The 18,382-nt window shown below is 41.0% G+C and overlaps 1 protein-coding gene across 3 annotated transcripts in view; it reads left to right on the forward strand.

Annotated features, from left to right (window-relative positions):
• Nucleotides 1–18,382, forward strand: part of RCOR1 (REST corepressor 1) — a 126,022-nt gene that overhangs the window by 76,331 nt on the left and 31,309 nt on the right. For all 3 annotated transcript variants that reach the window (XM_029237299.1, XM_029237298.1, XM_029237300.1), the window contains exon 3: nucleotides 810–893. In XM_029237299.1, coding sequence (XP_029093132.1) covers nucleotides 810–893 — 84 coding nt within the window. The remainder of the gene's footprint in view (nucleotides 1–809; nucleotides 894–18,382) is intronic.

Here is an 18,382-nt window from a genome sequence, read left to right on the forward strand (position 1 = left end):
CAGCTTCCTTTTTGTGTGTCCCCATCTGGGAGCAGAGCAGCAGAGCGTATGGTGCCTAAACCCTCGGGCCCTGTAACCACCCTGCCTAACGTCGGTCCAGGTCTGCCTCCTAGTGGCTACTAATGACCTGTTTAGTTTCCTCACCTAGCAAGTGAGAATAGTAATCATACCTACCTCATATGACCTGTTTGTGAAATAAGTAAAAAGTTAGGTAGAAAAAGACTTAAAAATAGAAATATTTCAGCAAATTCAGAGCCTCCCCACCCGCACCCTCACCCTCACCCTGTGTTAAATGTGCGGGTTCCATTGGGGCCGACTCCAGTCGAGGGGGGGTGATAACATCATCTTCCGAGGTCTAAAGAAGACCAGAGTGGTGTGGTTTTTTGAAAATTTATACATAAATGAATATTTTATTATAATTAAAGACATTAATTTAGATGTATTATGAATAGTTTGTGGGTTTTTATCCTTTTTCTTTTACAAATATACACAGTCATAATTACAGATGAAATTATACAGTATCTTTTGTTTGACTCAAAACAATACAAGAATGGATCTGCTCTCACCACTTCTATTCAACATTGTGTTGATGGTGCTAAGTTAAAGAGAATCTAAATAAATGGAGAGAGATACCATGTTAATGTGTTGAAAAACTTAATTTGTGGGACTTCCCTGGTGGCTCAGTGGTAAAGCATCTGCCTTCCAATGCGGGGGACGTGGGTTCGAGCCCTGCAGAGTGGTGGTGTTAATTGTCGCTTGTTATGTCTGTTAAATTATAATAAGAATTTTCTTTTTTTATTTCTACCAAGCCAAAGTAGCAAGACGCAGTCAAGAACGAGACAATCTTGGCATGCTGGTCTGGTCACCTAATCAGAATCTATCAGAAGCAAAATGTAAGTTTTAGAGCACTTTTATTTTCCACCTTTCTTATTTAACTGCAAACTTTTAAAGTTACCTTTGTAGGTAAAAATCTCTCTATGTATTACATTTATTTTACCTTTTTAAAGTAAAATTTTGAAGAATTTGAAAGTGTGTTCTTTATTGTGGCCTGTCATAGTGATTTAAAGATTCTTAAGCTGTGGTTTCATAATCTACTTTTTATTCAAAATGCTGTACCAGCTAATATTCTGAAGTAACTAGGAGGAAGGGTTCAGAGCGGAAAGAAAATTATAATGTAGTGTATAACTCCTTCAGCTGGGAATTTATAGATTTATTGATATAAAGATGAGGAGTTTAACAAATCTCTAATTGGAAGGATTACAAAGGGCAAATGTATGTTACTGGAAAAAGGTTTTATACTGTGAGACTTCATCCTAGCTAGAAGTAGAACTTTTGAATTGGCTCTTTGTTTTGTGTTTACATTTTTGTTAGAATGAATATTCTGAGCTACTTTGGGTTTTCTTTTGGGGGGGCCGGTAGGGGTCCTAGAGTTATTAGAAAGATTAATTGTATTTTCAGAGTTTGCTTTTTCAGTTTTCTGCTCAGGTGATACCGTGCAAGAATAATTTTATATTTGATATATTGCCGTAAGTCTTTGCCATTTTCAAAGTTTTTGTTTTCTTCATAACTTTAAAGAGAGAAGAAAAAATAAATTCCCCCTTTCGAGAATTTTTCAGTGGTGGGGGTGGGTGATCCATGGATGGAATTTACGGCCATTTGTGAACTCGTGAATCACAGGCAAACTTTTTTTGGTGTATGTACGTTTTCCTGCAGAAAATTGGATTTTTAAAGGGCTCTTTGACAAAAATAGGATAAGAATCAATGCCCTAAAATGTGGTAGGGCTTAGAAAGCCTTCAGTGGTAAATGTTGGCCAGGAAACATAAGTTGTGAATAAAGGCTGGAACTCTCAGGCTTTGATCAGGATTTTCCAGATTGTGTTTTGCAGTATTAAAGTAGGTGTTAACAGGTTTACACTGTCAAGTAAGGGTTAGAGATGATGCATATTAAATATCCTCCTCTTATATATTTAACATTCATGTTTGCATTAAGGTGCAAAGAGCTCGGATGGTCAAGAAACATTTGATTTTGACCAAGAAGGACCCTTTTTAAAAATACAGTACCTTCCATGGAACACAGGAAATTCAACTACTCTTAGTAATGCTTAATTTAGCAAGAATAAAATAATCTCAGTCTAATCTGATTTTCATAGTATCTTAATTTTGCCAGCCTGCTGCTTGATGAGTTTATAATGGAGAACAGAATAGCAAAAGGAAGTATATTGGCAATTCTGATGCCTTTACTGTGCCGGGGAAGACCTTTTAAGTATTTCCTGGTTGTTTTTTCCCTTTGAGGATTTGCACTTAAAAAAGCAATCTATTCCATTTTTGAACATGTTGTTCCTTCTAACAGCTGAAAATCTGCATCTGTGTAATTTTTAAAGCTTTGTTTTCCTGAACTCTGTTAAATAAGTCTGCTTCCTTATGAGTCTTTTAGGTGTTCAGTTCTCCTACCTTCTTTGCTGTCCCAGTTCAAGTTAAACCTGCCTGGTTGCCTCAAGTGTTTTCAGATGGCCTGATTTTGGGGTCTTTTTCATCTCTGTTGTACTCCTGGATAGATTCCGTTTGGTCATGGTGCCCATCTTCAATTATGGTGCCTGGAACTGAGTATTAAAAATAGTGAGCATTTGTTGAGCACTGTACTGAAATGCTTTCCATGTTCCTATGTCATTCAGTCTCTACTGTAAACCAAGAAGACGTTTTTGTCCCCATTTTGCAGGTGGCATTCCACAATCCAAAGAGGTTGTGAAACTAAGACAAAGAGTCAGTGGTGGAGCCAGTAGTATCCAGGTTTGCTGACTCTTCACCCTGGCTTATGCTCTAAACGTGTCCCTCAGGTCGAGTTCGTCAGGTCTCAGTCCTCTCTTCATTTCAGTCACTTCCTGCTGTTATTACAGTGAAGATTGTATTAGTACCTTTTGCTGTTAATGTGTTACCTTTGGAATCTTGGGAGTCAGAATTTAATTTTAATATTATCTTATTTTTCCTAGACCTGCAAGAAAAGAACAGAATATGAAAAGTTAGTAGATTTTTAAGCAATGGTATTGCCTAAAATAAATTTGCAGTTTTAATGTAAGTCCTGACAGTGTTGATTAAAACTTTAAACTCTTAAAACCAATCTAAAAGTAACATTTATATATTGTTGAAAGTTCAGAAGGCACAGAAAAATATAAAGAAGAAACAGTTCACCCATTATTTCATTACCCAGAGATAACTGTTAAACATTTTGGATGTTTTCCCAATCCCTTTTTTTCCTCTGTGCATATTTTTATAAGTGAGATGTTGGTATTTCTATGTATGTGAGTGTGTATTGTCTTCCTGAACAATGACCTAAGCATTCGTTACCTTGCTAAACCCCTTGTAAATATTTAAAATAATGTTTAATGGATGTATCAGTGTATTTAAGCATTCTTCTATTGAAAATTTCGGTTGTTTCTAATTGTTGCTATTGTAAAAGAAGGCGGTGGTGAAAAACGGAATCAGAGCTTTGTTCTCTTTTGTTGTTATTGTTGTGTTTTTAGTATTTTCTTAAGATACATCCCTCGGAATGGAATTGTGGATCGATGAGAGTTTGCTTAACTGCTCCAGTGTGAGGATGTGAACACAGTTGTTGATGTGAGTTAGGTTCCATTTGTGGAGCTTTGGGAATCATATTCTTTGACGAGTAGTCTAATCGTAGTTATGCCTTGAAATGTGGCCATAGTGTCACTGGGGACAAGTATACATAATTTGTTCTCTTTGCCATCTATCATTTCCCCCTCAGCTTCTCTCCCTCCCAGTACATAGACAAAAAAGAAGTATTTTCTACTTGCCTTTCTAATTTATTTTGAAAGAATATGGAAGTCTTGGTTGTCCAACAATTGATTCTGACTTGATGCAGAAATAGGAGATTTGGGACATCTGTAGACTTCTAGTAGATGTCCCCATGTGTAAGGATGTCTGTAGATCCCTGGCTTTTCCTGGGTTGGTTTCTTTCCTCTCAGGTAAATGTTTAGAGTTCTGCCTCTTAGGGTTACTGCAAGTTTACAAAATTATTTTGTGGTTGTAGAAATAAATACTCTTGTAGAAATTTCAAACAATATAGAATGTATAATGTAGACAATTAAAGAAAGCCCTCTTGAGACTTCCCTGGTGGCGCAGTGGTTAAGAATCCGCCTGCCAACGCAGGGGACATGGGTTTGAGCCCTGGTCCGGGAAGATCCCACATGCCGCGGAGCAACTAAGCCCGTGAGCCACAACTACTGAGCCCGTGTGTCACAACTGCTGAGCCCGTGTGTCACAACTACTGAAGCCCGTGTGCCTAGAGCCCGTGCTCCGCAACTCAACGAAGAGTAGCCCCCGCTCGACGCAACTAGAGAAAGCCTTCTCGCAGCAACGAAGACCCAACGCAGCCATAAATAAATGATTGAATGATGAGTGAATGAATAAATAACCTTCTTTTAAAAAAAGCTCTCTTATAGTCACTATTTACAATATATATACTTCTCCTAATATTTTTATATATCTTAATAAGTAGATGACTTTTAAATCACATATATGAGCTGTTTAGCAATTTGCTGTTAACAACACATGTGGGACTTTGTTCTGTTTGAATACATTTATTGGATTGGCCAAAAAGATCATTCAGATTTTTCTGTACCATGTTATGGAAAACCCCAAACGAACTTTTTGGCCAACCCAATACAATTACCTAGTTTTAAACTACCAAGTATGGGTCCACCATAATTTACTCTTTTCTTTTTATTTATTTATTTATTTATTTTTAAACAAATTTTCCTCCAAAAGTATCTCAATTAGGGTTATATTGAGTTTGGGTTTATTTAGTGAGAATTGGTTTCATTCAGATTTTTTTTTTTTTTTTTTTTGCGGTACGCGGGCCTCTCACTGCTGTGGCCTCTCCCGTTGCGGAGCACAGGCTCCGGATGCGCAGGCTCAGCGGCCATGGCTCACGGGCCCACCCACTCCGCGGCATGTGGGATCCTCCATGTGGGATCCTCCCAGACCAGGCACGAACCCGTGTCCCCTGCATCGGCAGGCGGACTCTCAACCACTGCGCCACCAGGGAAGCCCTCATTCACATTTTTATTGAGCAGTTTTGTGTGCCTGGTAGTGTACCAGGACTGAGGGATTCAGGAAGTTTATATTCTAATGGAGATAGAAGGGGAAAATGAATGTGTAAAACAGATAATTTATATGTATTTCCTTTAGTCCAACTGTTTCTTCTTTGTGAAAAATTGAGGTCTAGAGAAGTTAGGTCAAATGCTTAAGGTCCCTCAGCTAGTTAGTAGCCAAGTTTGGGCTAGATCTGTGGTCTCCAGACTGCATTTATTACACACATCTGCCTTGGTGTACTGTTTGATTTAATAAACCAAAATACTTAAAGCATTACTGGTACTACATAAGTTGCTCTGGCTGTGTCTAAGTAAAACTTCCTTAAGGAGAGATACGACCTTTGGAGTATGCCTAGAAAAAATGTGCCTTGTAGAGACATATTTCATGTAGAGGAAATGTAAATAATTCCAAGTAGCACAGATGAGAACAATAGAATTTAGATAGTATTATAAAAATTATTGTGGAAAGTTACATGATTAAATGATGACATGATACTAAGGGGACAAAGGTGTGAATGAAGGTTAAATCATGTGGTGGAATCTGGAGGTTGGACAGACAGTGAGAGAGACTGAAAAACGCTCACTAATTGGAAGAGAGGGCAGCTGATTCTTACATTATTTTAGCATCAGGCATCTCCTGCGTACTCTTAGTATTTGGACGCGCCCCTTGGGACCCAGCAGAAAGCACTCTGTTTTCCTAGATAGAAACAAGCAATGGAAACAGATGGCATTTGGGTAGGACGATGAGGAAGGAGTAAGTGCACTGGCTGGATGAGGGGCACACATGCGCTCTAAGAAGAGGAGATAGCGTTGGCGTTTGCACAGCATTTAGAGACCTGCCGGGCTGTGACGCACGTTGTCCCTGGGGAAGTGGGAAGCAATGAAGCTGGAAAGACAGGCCCAGTTCTTAAAGGGATGAGGATTTTGGAGGGATTTTTAGCTAGAAGCAGTATTGTGCACATTAGAAAGCTCTTGACGGCCCTGTGGTTTAGAAGAGAGCTGGGGCTAGAGGCGGTACCTGCTGTTGCACTTGCAGGGGAGGGATGTTGATGCCTCTCTGGGCCATTGCTGTTAAAAGGAGGCTTGATGGAGATTTAGGAAGTCAAAACATGAACGTTGGGAGTGCTCAAAGGAAATGAGATGAGAGGAGTGTGGGTTAGCTGGGTGGCCCAGGTGGCCTTCACATGCCTTTAAAGCGGGATACTTCTTACATCTAGGTCGTCTGCATTGTTTCACCGTTTATTCCCCACATTTTCATTGACATACCTACTAGGCTCTCTGTTTCTGTGATAGTATATCATCTCCCGGATGGTCTGCTCCCCAAGTCCCCGTTGAGATGTGTACTGCTGCCCTCCTACCTGGATGCGTTCCTCTCCTCTCACCTGTGGGCACCCTCCCCACCCTATTCCAGGCTGTCCTCCCTCCTCGTCTCACTTGGTCTGTACCCTAGATGTGCACCTTGCTTGCCCCTAATGGCTTTAGGGCAGTCTTCTCTCAGTGGGATGCTGCTGCCCTGGGTGCAGTCCCTCTGGTCCCTACCCTTATACATAGACCCACCCAAGGTTTGGGCTTTGTGTCAGAGAAGCACTTGAAAGTTAGCAGAACAAAGTGGACATGTTAGTTGCAAGAAATTTCAAAAGGTTATTTTAGTAGGTAGTCTTGTCTTCTTTGACATATATAGAGAGTTAGGCCAGATCTTATTCCCAGTCTGTTTCACTTTACTGTTTTTAGGAAAACAAAAAAGTTTATCAGAGCATGTATGGTCAAATGTAATACAAAACTGTGGCCTGGGAGAATTCTTAGAAGGGAGTTTTAGAAGAGAGGACAGGTTAAGAAAGGGAGTGATCTGAGGATGATTTTTTTTTGTTTGATTCTTTTTAAGGTAGGGCTTGAAAGAGGTGAATTGGAGCTGGAAGGGGGATGCCAGTACACAGCCCTGCACGCTGTTGATAGTTTCCTGAAGAAGCAGGTACCTTAGACTCGGCTGCGGTTGCCTTGGGCATAGAAGTTAGCGAGGTCACTTTTGGCTATTGGGAATCAGTAAAACAGATGGTTTTGCTCATTTATACATTACATATTGTATAGGTTATATATAATCATTACTTTTGCAGTTATTTAAGTGATTGATTGCTCTTTGTTTTTATTTTATAAAAATGAGGAGAAACTGGAACAATGGTACGAAGCACTGGTCTCAGTGTTAAAGTAGACAAAGATGGACATCATTAGCTATGCCAAAGACAGCCGGGCTGGAAGGCTTTTTTTTTTTTTAGGCTGGCCGAACTATTAACTTTAAAGAAAAAAAAATAACAGATATAACGTGATAGACATATAGAATTTAAAATTGTGTCAAAAGGCAAGTCAAATTAGAGATTTTAAAATAAGTTTTAGCTTTCTTGGAATGAGAACCCTTCTTAGACCTGCAGTATTTGCAAAAGTTGTTTCTGCATTAAGTCATTTGACTTCAGTACACATTTTCAAGATTATATGGTGAGTGAGATCTTCACAGGTATGTAGTGAATGTCTAAACTTTCATAGAAATATATAGTAAATGTCGGGAGTCTATATTCAGGACTTTCTAACTCACTGCAGATTGAAGTCAAAAGACCTGACAGTTGCCACAAGGCTCTCGGTAGTCTGACCCCACTTCTGCCCTCTGGAACTCATCCCGAGCACGCTGTCCAGAGCCTTTTCCGTTCCCTTTGTCTGGATCACTCTTCTCCCAAATGTCCGCATGGCATTCTCTCCCTCAGTTTCTCCTGGTCACTAGGAGGGGGCCCTTCTTGACTACACTACAAAGTAGGGACAGAGACCACTACTGCCTTATCTTCGTTCCCTTCATTCCACTTGTCATCACCTGGCGTAGTATTACTTACTTTATGTCCCTCCTCTGTGCTAAAATGAACGAGCAGAGGAACTTGGTATGTTTGTTCAGCTCTCTGTCAGTCCTCTCTTGGCATGTGGTGGATCAATACTTGTCCAATGAGAAGATGATGGGGTGTGGACACTCCTCGTATGGAGGTTTGCGAAAATAGGCTTTTTGGCTATTTGCTCTGTAACTTGGGTCACTTGGAGCCCTCTAACATTTTCTTCTTTGCCACTCACCTTGTGGTGTCCATTTATTTACTCAGTAAATATTTGAGTGACTGTTTATGTGTCAGGTCCTGGAGGAATACAAGAACGAACGATCTGGCAAGTCTGCCCACGTGTAGCTTACAGTCTGTTGGGAAACTGCCCTGGTAAAAGGTATGGTGCGTTGACAAGAGGGAAGAGTGTACTTAGAGTTCTCATCGGTTAGGTCTGGGACCGGAGTGAGTCAGGGAGGGGTCAGGTAAGCTAATACTGGCCTTGGTTTTCAGCCATTTATAAATAAATGGCTATCAGGGGGCTTGAAGTTTGTGATGTTTTTCAGGGTGTGAAAACTACTTTTTAAAAATCGTTTTTATTCTTCTAAGTGCTCTAGAGTTAACTAAAATGTGTAAAACTTATTAGAAGAGACAAAGAGCTGAATTTATGAACGATAGTGGGAGCCCTCCGTTAGTCCTCCCTTACCCTTCAATCATATCAGTGTGTCTTATCTTCATCCTTTTAAGCTTAAAATTTTTCAGTTAAGTTGTAATTTATTTATCCTTTCTGTTCACAATGGACATCTCAGTTTTTTATTACTGCCAACTATTACTACTGGGAACATTCTTTGACTTATTTCTGGTATCTGTTTGGAATATAGATATTTAGATCAATGCCAAATTATTTTCCAAAGTGGTCAAGCTGGTTTATACTGCTACCAATGAAACACACAACTTATTTGCTCAGTGTTCTCTCCCATGTTTGTTATTGTTGGACTTCTACATTTTAGACTATCCAGTGAGTATGGCTTTGTTTCTCATACCAGGGAATTTTGCTATTTTTGTTAGGTGTGATAATGACATTATGGTTCTGCAAAGAATATATCCACATTTTTAAAAAGATGAATACTGATAGATAGATATATATATATATATATATGAAATAACTGGGATTCACTTTAAAATTCTTTAGCAAATGTAAAGCACATTTTGGGTTGGTTGGCCAGATCGGAATACAGATTAAAGTATTGTTTCAGTGTTAAATTTACTGTTCTGTCGTTACATAAGAGCACTACTCTTAGAAAATATATGCTGAGTATTTAAGAGTAATACTCAGCATATATTATATGACACTCTCAAATGGTTCAGAAAAGTAATTACGAGTATACGTACAAGCTTGTTTTTATTATTAAAAGTAGCCTGTAATTCCTTCATCTCATCACATTGGCTATAACCACTACTAAAATTTTGCTTTCATGTCTTTTCTCTGAGCTTGTGTATACTCTGATTTTAAGCACAAATGGATCATACTAATATAATAGTTTTCCAATTTTAGTTTTCCTATGATTAAAAGTTACACTGAGGTTTGGTCCTGAATAATATCTCATCAAATAGCTTAGTTTACTTAACCATGTCCCTATTCTTGGACATTTATATTTTTTCAATTTTTTCCCTACTATAAATAACATATGAGTAAGCAGGAATTTATAATGTCCTTTTCCAGCAGAAAAGGATTCTGCAGATCACGTTTCCCAGTTAAGTGCATTCATAGTTCTTTTTCTCTGGCACTTATGACAATTGGAATTAATTACTTGTGTAATTATTTCTCTCTCTGGCCAGGCTGTGAGCTCTATGAAGGCAGAGACTCTCCTTTTTAATCATGGATATATAAGCAGTACCGGGCACACAGTAGGCCTAAAAGATGTATTGAATCAGTGGGGAATAATTAAATGTAAAACAGATTAGTTTATTATAAAATATCACTCTTCTGCAGCCTACTTTGAAAGCTTAGGTTTCTTTAGTGGATGAAGATGCTCCCCCTCCCCCACAAGATTCAAGCATCGGCAGTGGGAATACCTGCCGCCTCCCAACAGACATGCCCCCCCGTGATCTCACTGTCCCACTCTGCAGTCTAGCTTTTGTTATTAGAGCTGAAGAAACCAGGCCCACAGAGAAGGGACTTGTCTAAAGTTTGTGATGGGCAGAGCCTTTTGTCACCTTCCTGTAACCTAGCCTCCCTCTGAGTTTCCCTTGGCCACTTGAAGTCTCTTTTAGGATCCCTCTTTCCAGTGTCTTGTATACAGATGGATTGTACTGGAGGGAGGAGCATTGTATATAGAGTTTGGAAGAGGCAGGGTTAAAGGACAAATGTCCCTATGAAGTGAGGTTTGTATACAAGTTATAGGGAGTCACCAGGATTTACAGACTTTTAAACCCTTCTTCTGACCACCTCCTTCCTCCCCTGCTCAGAACCCCACAAGCAGGAGGGTTTTTTTTGCATAGTTGAAATTCACAACTCACAAATTCAAAAACCTTATTTTATATAGCAGGAACATTTCTTCTCATTTCTGTGGTTCTGATATTGTCGTATTCTTTTAAATGCCAAAACCTTGAAATTTTGTGTTTATTGAGAGGGTTTTTATCACATTAAAATAGGGAATGGCCTTTACGCATTAACTTTATGCTCTAATTCATTGATTCTCAAAACTGGCCCATCATAATCACCTGGGAATATTGTAAAAACAAACCAAAAACATCAAGAGTGTGTTAGATTCCTTCCGTGATCTAAGTGTATATTCATTTTCTGAGAATTCACCTTGCTGTACCCTTATATAAGTGCTTCTCTCTACGCACATCATACTTTACTAAAAACTCTATGCATAAAGTATACATACACATCCATGCACACACATATATACAGACATAAACATGAACACACATACATGCGTATACACATACATTTACAAAACAGGGTGGAGCCCAAGAGTCAGTATTTTAAAGACGTTTGTCAGATGATTCTTAGCAGACGGGATTAGGAACTGTTGAATTGGAGCACAGCTCTGATGGACGGAGTTCAAGGACTGGGCAGGTTCTCTTGCTAAACTAATTCTGTGGTTGTAAACTGTTGCATCCCTTCCTTCTGGTTGAATCTCACAAATGTTTATGAAGGAATTAATTTTAATACTTTTCATCTGTATATTTCGACTCTTCTATTTTTTATTTTTATACAAAGTATGCAAAGCATTTATATGTGTATATATATTTATATATGTGTATTTTTATACAAAGTATTTATAGAATACTTATTTTACAAGTGATGAAATGGGCTTAGCCTGCAAGTTCCTGATGGAAACTAAGGACTTTGACTCATGGTCTAGGGCTCTTTCCACTAGAGTCCGCTATGAGGTTATAGGTGAAACAACTGTTAGTCTCCCCCCGCCCCCGTTTTTTTTTTTTTTTTTTTTTTGCGGTACGCGGGCCTCTCACTGTTGTGGCCTCTCCCATTGCGGAGCATAGGCTCCAGACGCGCAGGCTCAGCGGCCATGGCTCACGGGCCCAGCCGCTCCGCGGCATGTGGGATCCTCCCAGACCGGGGCACGAACCCGTGTCCCCTGCATCGGCAGGCAGACTCTCAACCACTGAGCCACCAGGGAAGCCCTTTTTCCCCCTCTTTTAATGTCAGGGAATGTTGCCTCAATTGAGGGAGATGCAGACCTTGTTGTGAGCATGGTTCCTTCCTTCAGCTCATGTACACAAAGCAAAGCACAGGACAGCAAACAAGATTATTCTGAGTGCACGGCTGCCTGCTGTGAGGGACTCAGTCATCAAGTAAGTTGACTTGGTGTGACAGAGATGCAAGAGGATAGTGTGTCACTGCGTTGATCTTACTCTTTACCGTAGACTTTGGGCATTTTTAAGGAAAAAGGTGGTTATTGTTTTGATTAGTCACAACTAAATGTCATTCATTCTAGTGATGATCAGTTTTTAAAATATGGGAGATTCTGCGTATGCCTTTCTGGAGAATACACAAATGTATGAATACTAGAGTAAAGGGGGAGGGATGCTCTTATCCTTTTCTTGGAAAAAATGTTTAATGCAGCACACAAAAAACGTTTAAATTTAACATTTAGATGTTTTAAAAATTACTCTTAAAATCTTAGCCCTGGAAGACATAAGGGTCAATCCATTCTTACGTGATGAGGAAACTGTGGCACAGAGTCAGGGGTAGGACTTGTTCAGACTTGTGTACGTTGATTCTGGGTGGATTAGGTAGGAACGGATGCCAGAAGCTGAATTTCAGCGTGTATGGCTTAGTAGAGTATTCATATTTCTTATTTCCACTTGATCAGATTGTCTATGAGACTGGGCTGGATTTTGTAGTATTTACTGGGGTGCCAGAGGGTGGGAGGAGCTTTTTCTTTAGAGTGGGATTTTAACAAAACTACATTACGAAATAGCATTGTCATGAAGAAGATGTGTTTCATCATTGACTAGGAAGGACTAGTTCATTACATTACATTGTGCTCTGGCTGAGTCTCTGTGGCTTATTTCTTAAGCCCTCTATCCCCCACCTCAAGATATTCAGAGGGATCACTGAAATATTAGCTGTAGTAATGTTTGTGCCCACCAGGTGGCATAGTTGCTCTACCTAAATGATTTAAGCTCATTTTGCTTCTCAGCGAGTTACAGTGATAACTCATTTCTTATTTAATAATAAAAAGAGGTACCACGAAATTTGTTACCATATTCTTGAAGAAAACTTAGCATGCTCATTTTGAGTTAGGAGAGAGAAATTGGTACCGTATTTCCTTTGCAGCACCTAAAGCTACTGTAAATGTTATGATGGTAAAAATTTTTAAAAGCTGTATTAAGGCTGTAGCTTTGTCCTCAGCACACCTTATGGTGTCAGCCTCTTGCTCTGCATAGACTATGCAAGATCACAAGGTATTCCAAATCGCTGCAGTATCTGGGGGAGGGAAGGGTGAGTTAAGGTTAAGCGGGCTGTTTTCATCTGCATTCTTCCCCTTTTTGCAATTGAATTTGAGATTCTTACTAATGGTACTGGGAGCATTTAGGTCATTGGGTTAAAACATGAATATAGAAACCAGTGAAGCCTCGCAGGAGGCAGCCATTTGCCTGTTACCCTCAGTTTCTGTCCCTTCCTTCATCAGCCACAGTTCTGTTTTCTTAACTTCATTCAAACTGAATAGATCGTGTTGATGTGCCTTGCTCAGTTCTCTCTACTGTGGAGACTGTTCTTATCTGACATGCCCTTCCCCCCGTCTCCCTTACTCAAGAGATGGGATAGTGAACGGAGGTTTAATGCCATGGGTCCTGGGGCCAGACACTCGGTGTACATGAGTCCTAGCACTGCTACTTACCAGCTGTGTGACCCTGCCCAAATGGTCTAACTTCTCTGCGCCTCAGCTTCTTCGTTTGTCAATGGGAGTGATAATAGAATTATCGGAGAGGATTAAAAAGATAATCCTGGTAGAGAGCTTAGAGCAGTGGCCCGAACATAGTAAATTCTCAAATGTTAGTGACTCTTATTAGTCAGTATAGCTGTTGAATCTTTAGGAAGCTTTCCTTGAGTTATCATCATCGCCGTCACTAGTTACTGAGTGTTTTGCATTCTCACATTATCCTGCATCTACACTGTTATTTTGTGTATTTACGTTCTCCTCTGCCACCTGTGTGTTGTTTCAAGCTACTGCAATAAATCATTTTTCTTTTGTATTTTGGCCTACTTAGTAGAGTGTTCAGTACATAGTAAGGGTAGTTCAATAAACGTTTGACTGAGCTTTACGAATTTTGTAAATTTTTTTGATGAATCTCACACATTCTACCTTTTTTAAAATAAATACGTTTACTTGTTTATTTATTTATTTATGGCCTCATCGGGTCTTCATTGCTGCCCACGGGTTCTCTCTCTAGTTGTGGCGAGCGGGGGCTACTCTTCATTGAGGTGCACGGGCTTCTCATTGCGGTGGCTTCTCCCGTTGCGGAGCACGGGCTCTAGGCGCACAGGCTTCAGTAGTGTGGCACGGGCTCAGTAGTTGTGGCTCGTGGGCTTAGTTGCTCCGCAGCATGTGGGATCTTTCCAGACTAGGGCTCGAACCCGTGTCCCCTGCATTGGCAGGCGGATTCTTAACCACTGCACAACTAGGGAAGTCTCTCACACCTTCTACCTTTAAGTGATGTTACCCCGAAAACATAATTCATTCACCTATGCTTTCCATAATGGTAAGGTCTTGTCAAAAAAAGCCGTGGTTTGTATAGTCCGTGTACTTCTTAAAGGATCAGAGTGGTGCAGGTGTCTTTATCCATCATAATTTAAGATGAGACAGTTCTCCCTGGTTGTTCCTATAGGAGTTTTCAAGTTTTTAAAAACATTGCAGTATTTCTTTGTAAATTGTTTTTAAAGCAGAGTACACTTAACTCTGTGTCTGATTCTTCTGCTGCTGACGATGGATTAGACTGTTAGCTAAGCTGCACAAGAAACACGTGCTTCTGGCCTGTGCCTTGGGGAAGGCTGGTGGGTGCAGATGCCCGGGCCACGGACCTTGGGATGTCCTGATCACAGCTCATTCAGTGACTCTGCCCGCAGTGGCCCCTCGCCCCAGATTGGGATGGACTCTGGTTAACCTTCAGTCTTCTACAGGCAAAGTCAAGATTATTGTTGCCAGATAAAAGAAAGTGTTGGAAATGACCCCACGGACCCCGGCTTTCTTTGTCTCAGGCAGCTTGTACTTCTCTTGCTTCCCTTCCTGTTTCATCTTTTGTCCACAGACAAGGCAGTTGGGAGTGGATTTTGTTTTCTTAGGTTGAAAGCTCACTTTTGCTTAAGGAAAGCACATGGGAGGTTTTGAAAAATGTACACTTTCCATTTTCTTCATGACTTACCCATAGTTCCTGGCCGGCTGTGTCAGGCAGGTGGTGGGGAGGGCATCGGGAGTCCAGAAACTGTGATGGGTGGCCATGCCCTCTGATGATGAAAGGGAATGAGGGCTGGGGACTATACAGGGTGGGAAGGTAGTAAGAGACAAGCCCTGTCCGCAGCATTGTTTGTGCCAATGGCTGTATTCTGAATTAACTCTAGTCCGAAACATTGTGTGAGGAGGAGGGGAGAGGAGGGGTTCCTGCTGTGCTGTAGTTTTCAGTCAGGTGCTGTAACCCAGCTTTTCCGGGGAGAGCAACTTCCTACGAAGGTTTAGGAAGTTGCTAAGGGTAACACAGTCTCAAATATGGGGCTTACTATGCGCCAGGCACCGCTAGCTGTGAACTCGTTTTATCAAGAGACAGAGCCAAGATCTGACCTGAGTCTTTCTTACCCCATACCTGACCTGTGCTGCCTTTCCTCCTCCCTGCCTCCCTCCCTCCCTCCTTTCTTTCTTTCTTTCTTTCTTCCTTCCTTCCTTCCTTCCTTTCTCTCTCTCTCTCTCTCTCTCCCTCCCTCCCTCCCTTCCTTCCTTTCTTTTTAAATTGAGGTACAGTTGATTTACAATATTATGTTAGTTTCAGGTGAACAGCAAAGTGATTCCGTTTTTTACATATATATATTTTTAGATTATTTTCCATTACAGGGTTATACAAGATATTGACTATAGTTCCCTGTGCTATACAGTAAATCTTTGTTGCCTATTTTATGTATAGTAGTTTGGATCTGTTAATCCCATACCCCTAATTTATCTACCCCTCCCCCTTTCCACTTTGGTAATAACCATAAGTATGAGTCTGTTTCTGTTTTGTATTTAAATTGATTTATATTATTTTTTAGATTCCATGGATGCGTGATGTCAGATATTGGTCTTTCTCTGTCCAACTTACTTCACTTAGTATGATAATCTCTAGGTCCATCCATGTTGCTGCAAATGGCAATATTTCATTCTTTTTCATGGCTGAATAATACTCCATTGTATAAATACACCCCATCTTCTTAAGCCAGTCATCTGTTAATGAGCACTTGGGTTGTTCCCATGTCTTGGCTATTGTAAATAGTGCTGCTGTGAACATTGGGGTGCATGTATCTTTTCCAGATATATGCCCAGGAGTGGGATCGCTGGATCATATGGTAGCTCAATTTTTAGTTTTTGTTTTGTTTTTTGCGGTATGCGGGCTTCTCACTGCTGTGGCCTCTCCCATTGCGGAGCACAGGCTCTGGACCCGCAGGCTCAGCGGCCATGGCTCACGGGCCCAGCCGCTCCGCGGCATGTGGGATCTTCCCAGACCGGGGCACGAACCTGTGTACCCTGCCTCGGCAGGCGGACTCTCAACCACTGTGCCACCAGGGAAGCCCCTATTTTGAGTTTTTTAAGGAACCTCCATGCTGTTTTCCACAGTGGCTGCACCAGTTTACATTCCCACCAACAGTGTAGGAGGGTCCCCTTTTCTCAACACCCTCTCCAGCATTTGTTATCTGTAGGCTTTTTAATGATACGTGCTGCCTTTCAACTTGCTAGAAAAAGAACTGAAAATGTTGACATTGTACATATCACAGGTCCCCCAGCATTCATTCAGCAAATGTTTGTCTAACCTTTATTGGACATTGAGCAATGAAAAGAATGAAAAATTGTATTTTTGCTAGTGGGTATCAGATGGTAATTCTTTTACAAGTTGTAAGGCTCCCCATATACTAACTTATTTCATCACACCTTCAAGGCGCCTGGTAGACATACCAGGTGACTTTACTTAAGTAGCTATGACAGCGTTCTTCCTTTGCTTTAGATTTGAGTCCACAGGGTGGTCTTCAAGGAAACCTAAAAGATGAGTGACTTGAAAAGCCACCGTATAAGAGCACCTTGCAGTTTACAATGTGGCAAATGTTACATTTACCCTTAGCTGCAGCAGCTGGAATCCACTGTGTTAGTCTGTTTTCCTGGCCCTACCACCAGCTAATTTTTGTGTTAAAACAAAAGAACAGATGAAAATAGAAAAAGCATCTAAAGAATGCTTTTGTTTCCCTTGTAATTTTTAAGGTAAATCTGGTAAGAGACAATGGGGACAGGTTTAATGGACCCTGTTACTCATGTAGCAGATTCTGGCTCTGCCCCGAGAGCGAGAGCTGTGGGCGGGACAGGCTCTCGAGGGCCTCCTGCATTGCATCCAGCCTGTGCATTATTTGCTTAAAGATCATTTGACTGACTGGTGATCACATGACTGAATGTGTGCCCACGTCACACATTGCTTACTCAGCTAAGGTGAATAACAGCATCTGGGAACCTGTATGCTCGCAGAGTTGAGATTATATAGCAGATGTTTGAGGTTCGTTTATTGTTTGTTCACTAAATATTTATTAAAAGAAGGAACCCTTAAAGCAGACCTCCAGGGTTGACCCTCAGTTCACTGTACATTGTTTTTCTCTCTTCCTCTCTCACGTGTTCTTGACTTGAGCACATCTCATTACCTGGTCTTTGTCCTCTGACCTGCGGTCCAGCCCCGGGCTCTAGGTGCCGCTGGCAGCATCTAGGCACCTCTCAGAAGAGTTATCTCCGGCCAGGTGTGCACAGCCACCCGCTCTGCAGCCTTACTTTTTTGTTTGTTTGTTTTCTTTGCTGTACGCAGGCCTCTCACTGTTGTAGCCTCGAGCACAGGCTCCGGACGCGCAGGCTCAGCGGCCATGGCTCACGGGCCCAGCCACTCCGCGGCATGTGGGATCTTCCCGGACCAGGGCACAAACCCGCGTCCCTGCATTGGCAGGCGGACTCCCAACCACTGCGCCACCAGGGAAGCCCTTTGTTTCTTTTTGAATGTTTGAGCATTTTTCTCTTATTTGGCATAATCTACCCTATTGTGAAGTAAAACAAGGGACACACTTCGGAATATTTACGCCCCCAGTTTAAAAATCACCAGTTACGGGACTTCCCTGGTGGCGCAGTGGTTAAGACTCCGCACTCCTCATGCAGGGGGTCCAGGTTCAATCCCTGGTCAGGGAACTAGATCCCACATGCATGCCGCAACTAAGTTTGCATGCCACAACTAAGGAGCACACTGGCAGCAACCAAGGAGCCCATGTGCCTAAGACCTGGCACAACAAAATGAATGAATGAATGAATATTTTAAAAATAAATAAAAATCACCAGTGTCAACTTTGGGGACAAACAAGGGCCTTTGTCATTCACTGACTCTCAGGTAAATTGGAATTTTACTCTCTTCTGAGTGGAGTAACCAGTCAGTTTGTGAGTATTTTAGATGTAAAAAAGAAAATAGAAAATTAGTGTCTTAATTGACTCTTGTCAGTGGAAGAAATTTTCCCCTTATATTAGAATATGTGCTAATGAGTTTGAATTCTTTTTCAAAATTGATTTCTTTTTCCTAGTTAGTTGTCAGTTATACCAAAATTGGGAAGGATGGTTGTGATAGAATTGAATAGCATTCTGAAGCTTAGAAGCACTGACTTTTATTAGGTGTCTGCTGTAACACTCAGCCTTGTTT

The sequence above is a fragment of the Monodon monoceros genome, unplaced genomic scaffold (assembly GCF_005190385.1).
Source record: "Monodon monoceros isolate NGI ecotype Baffin Bay Population unplaced genomic scaffold, NGI_Narwhal_1 Super_Scaffold_21, whole genome shotgun sequence".
Classification (NCBI taxonomy): Eukaryota; Metazoa; Chordata; class Mammalia; order Artiodactyla; family Monodontidae; genus Monodon; species Monodon monoceros.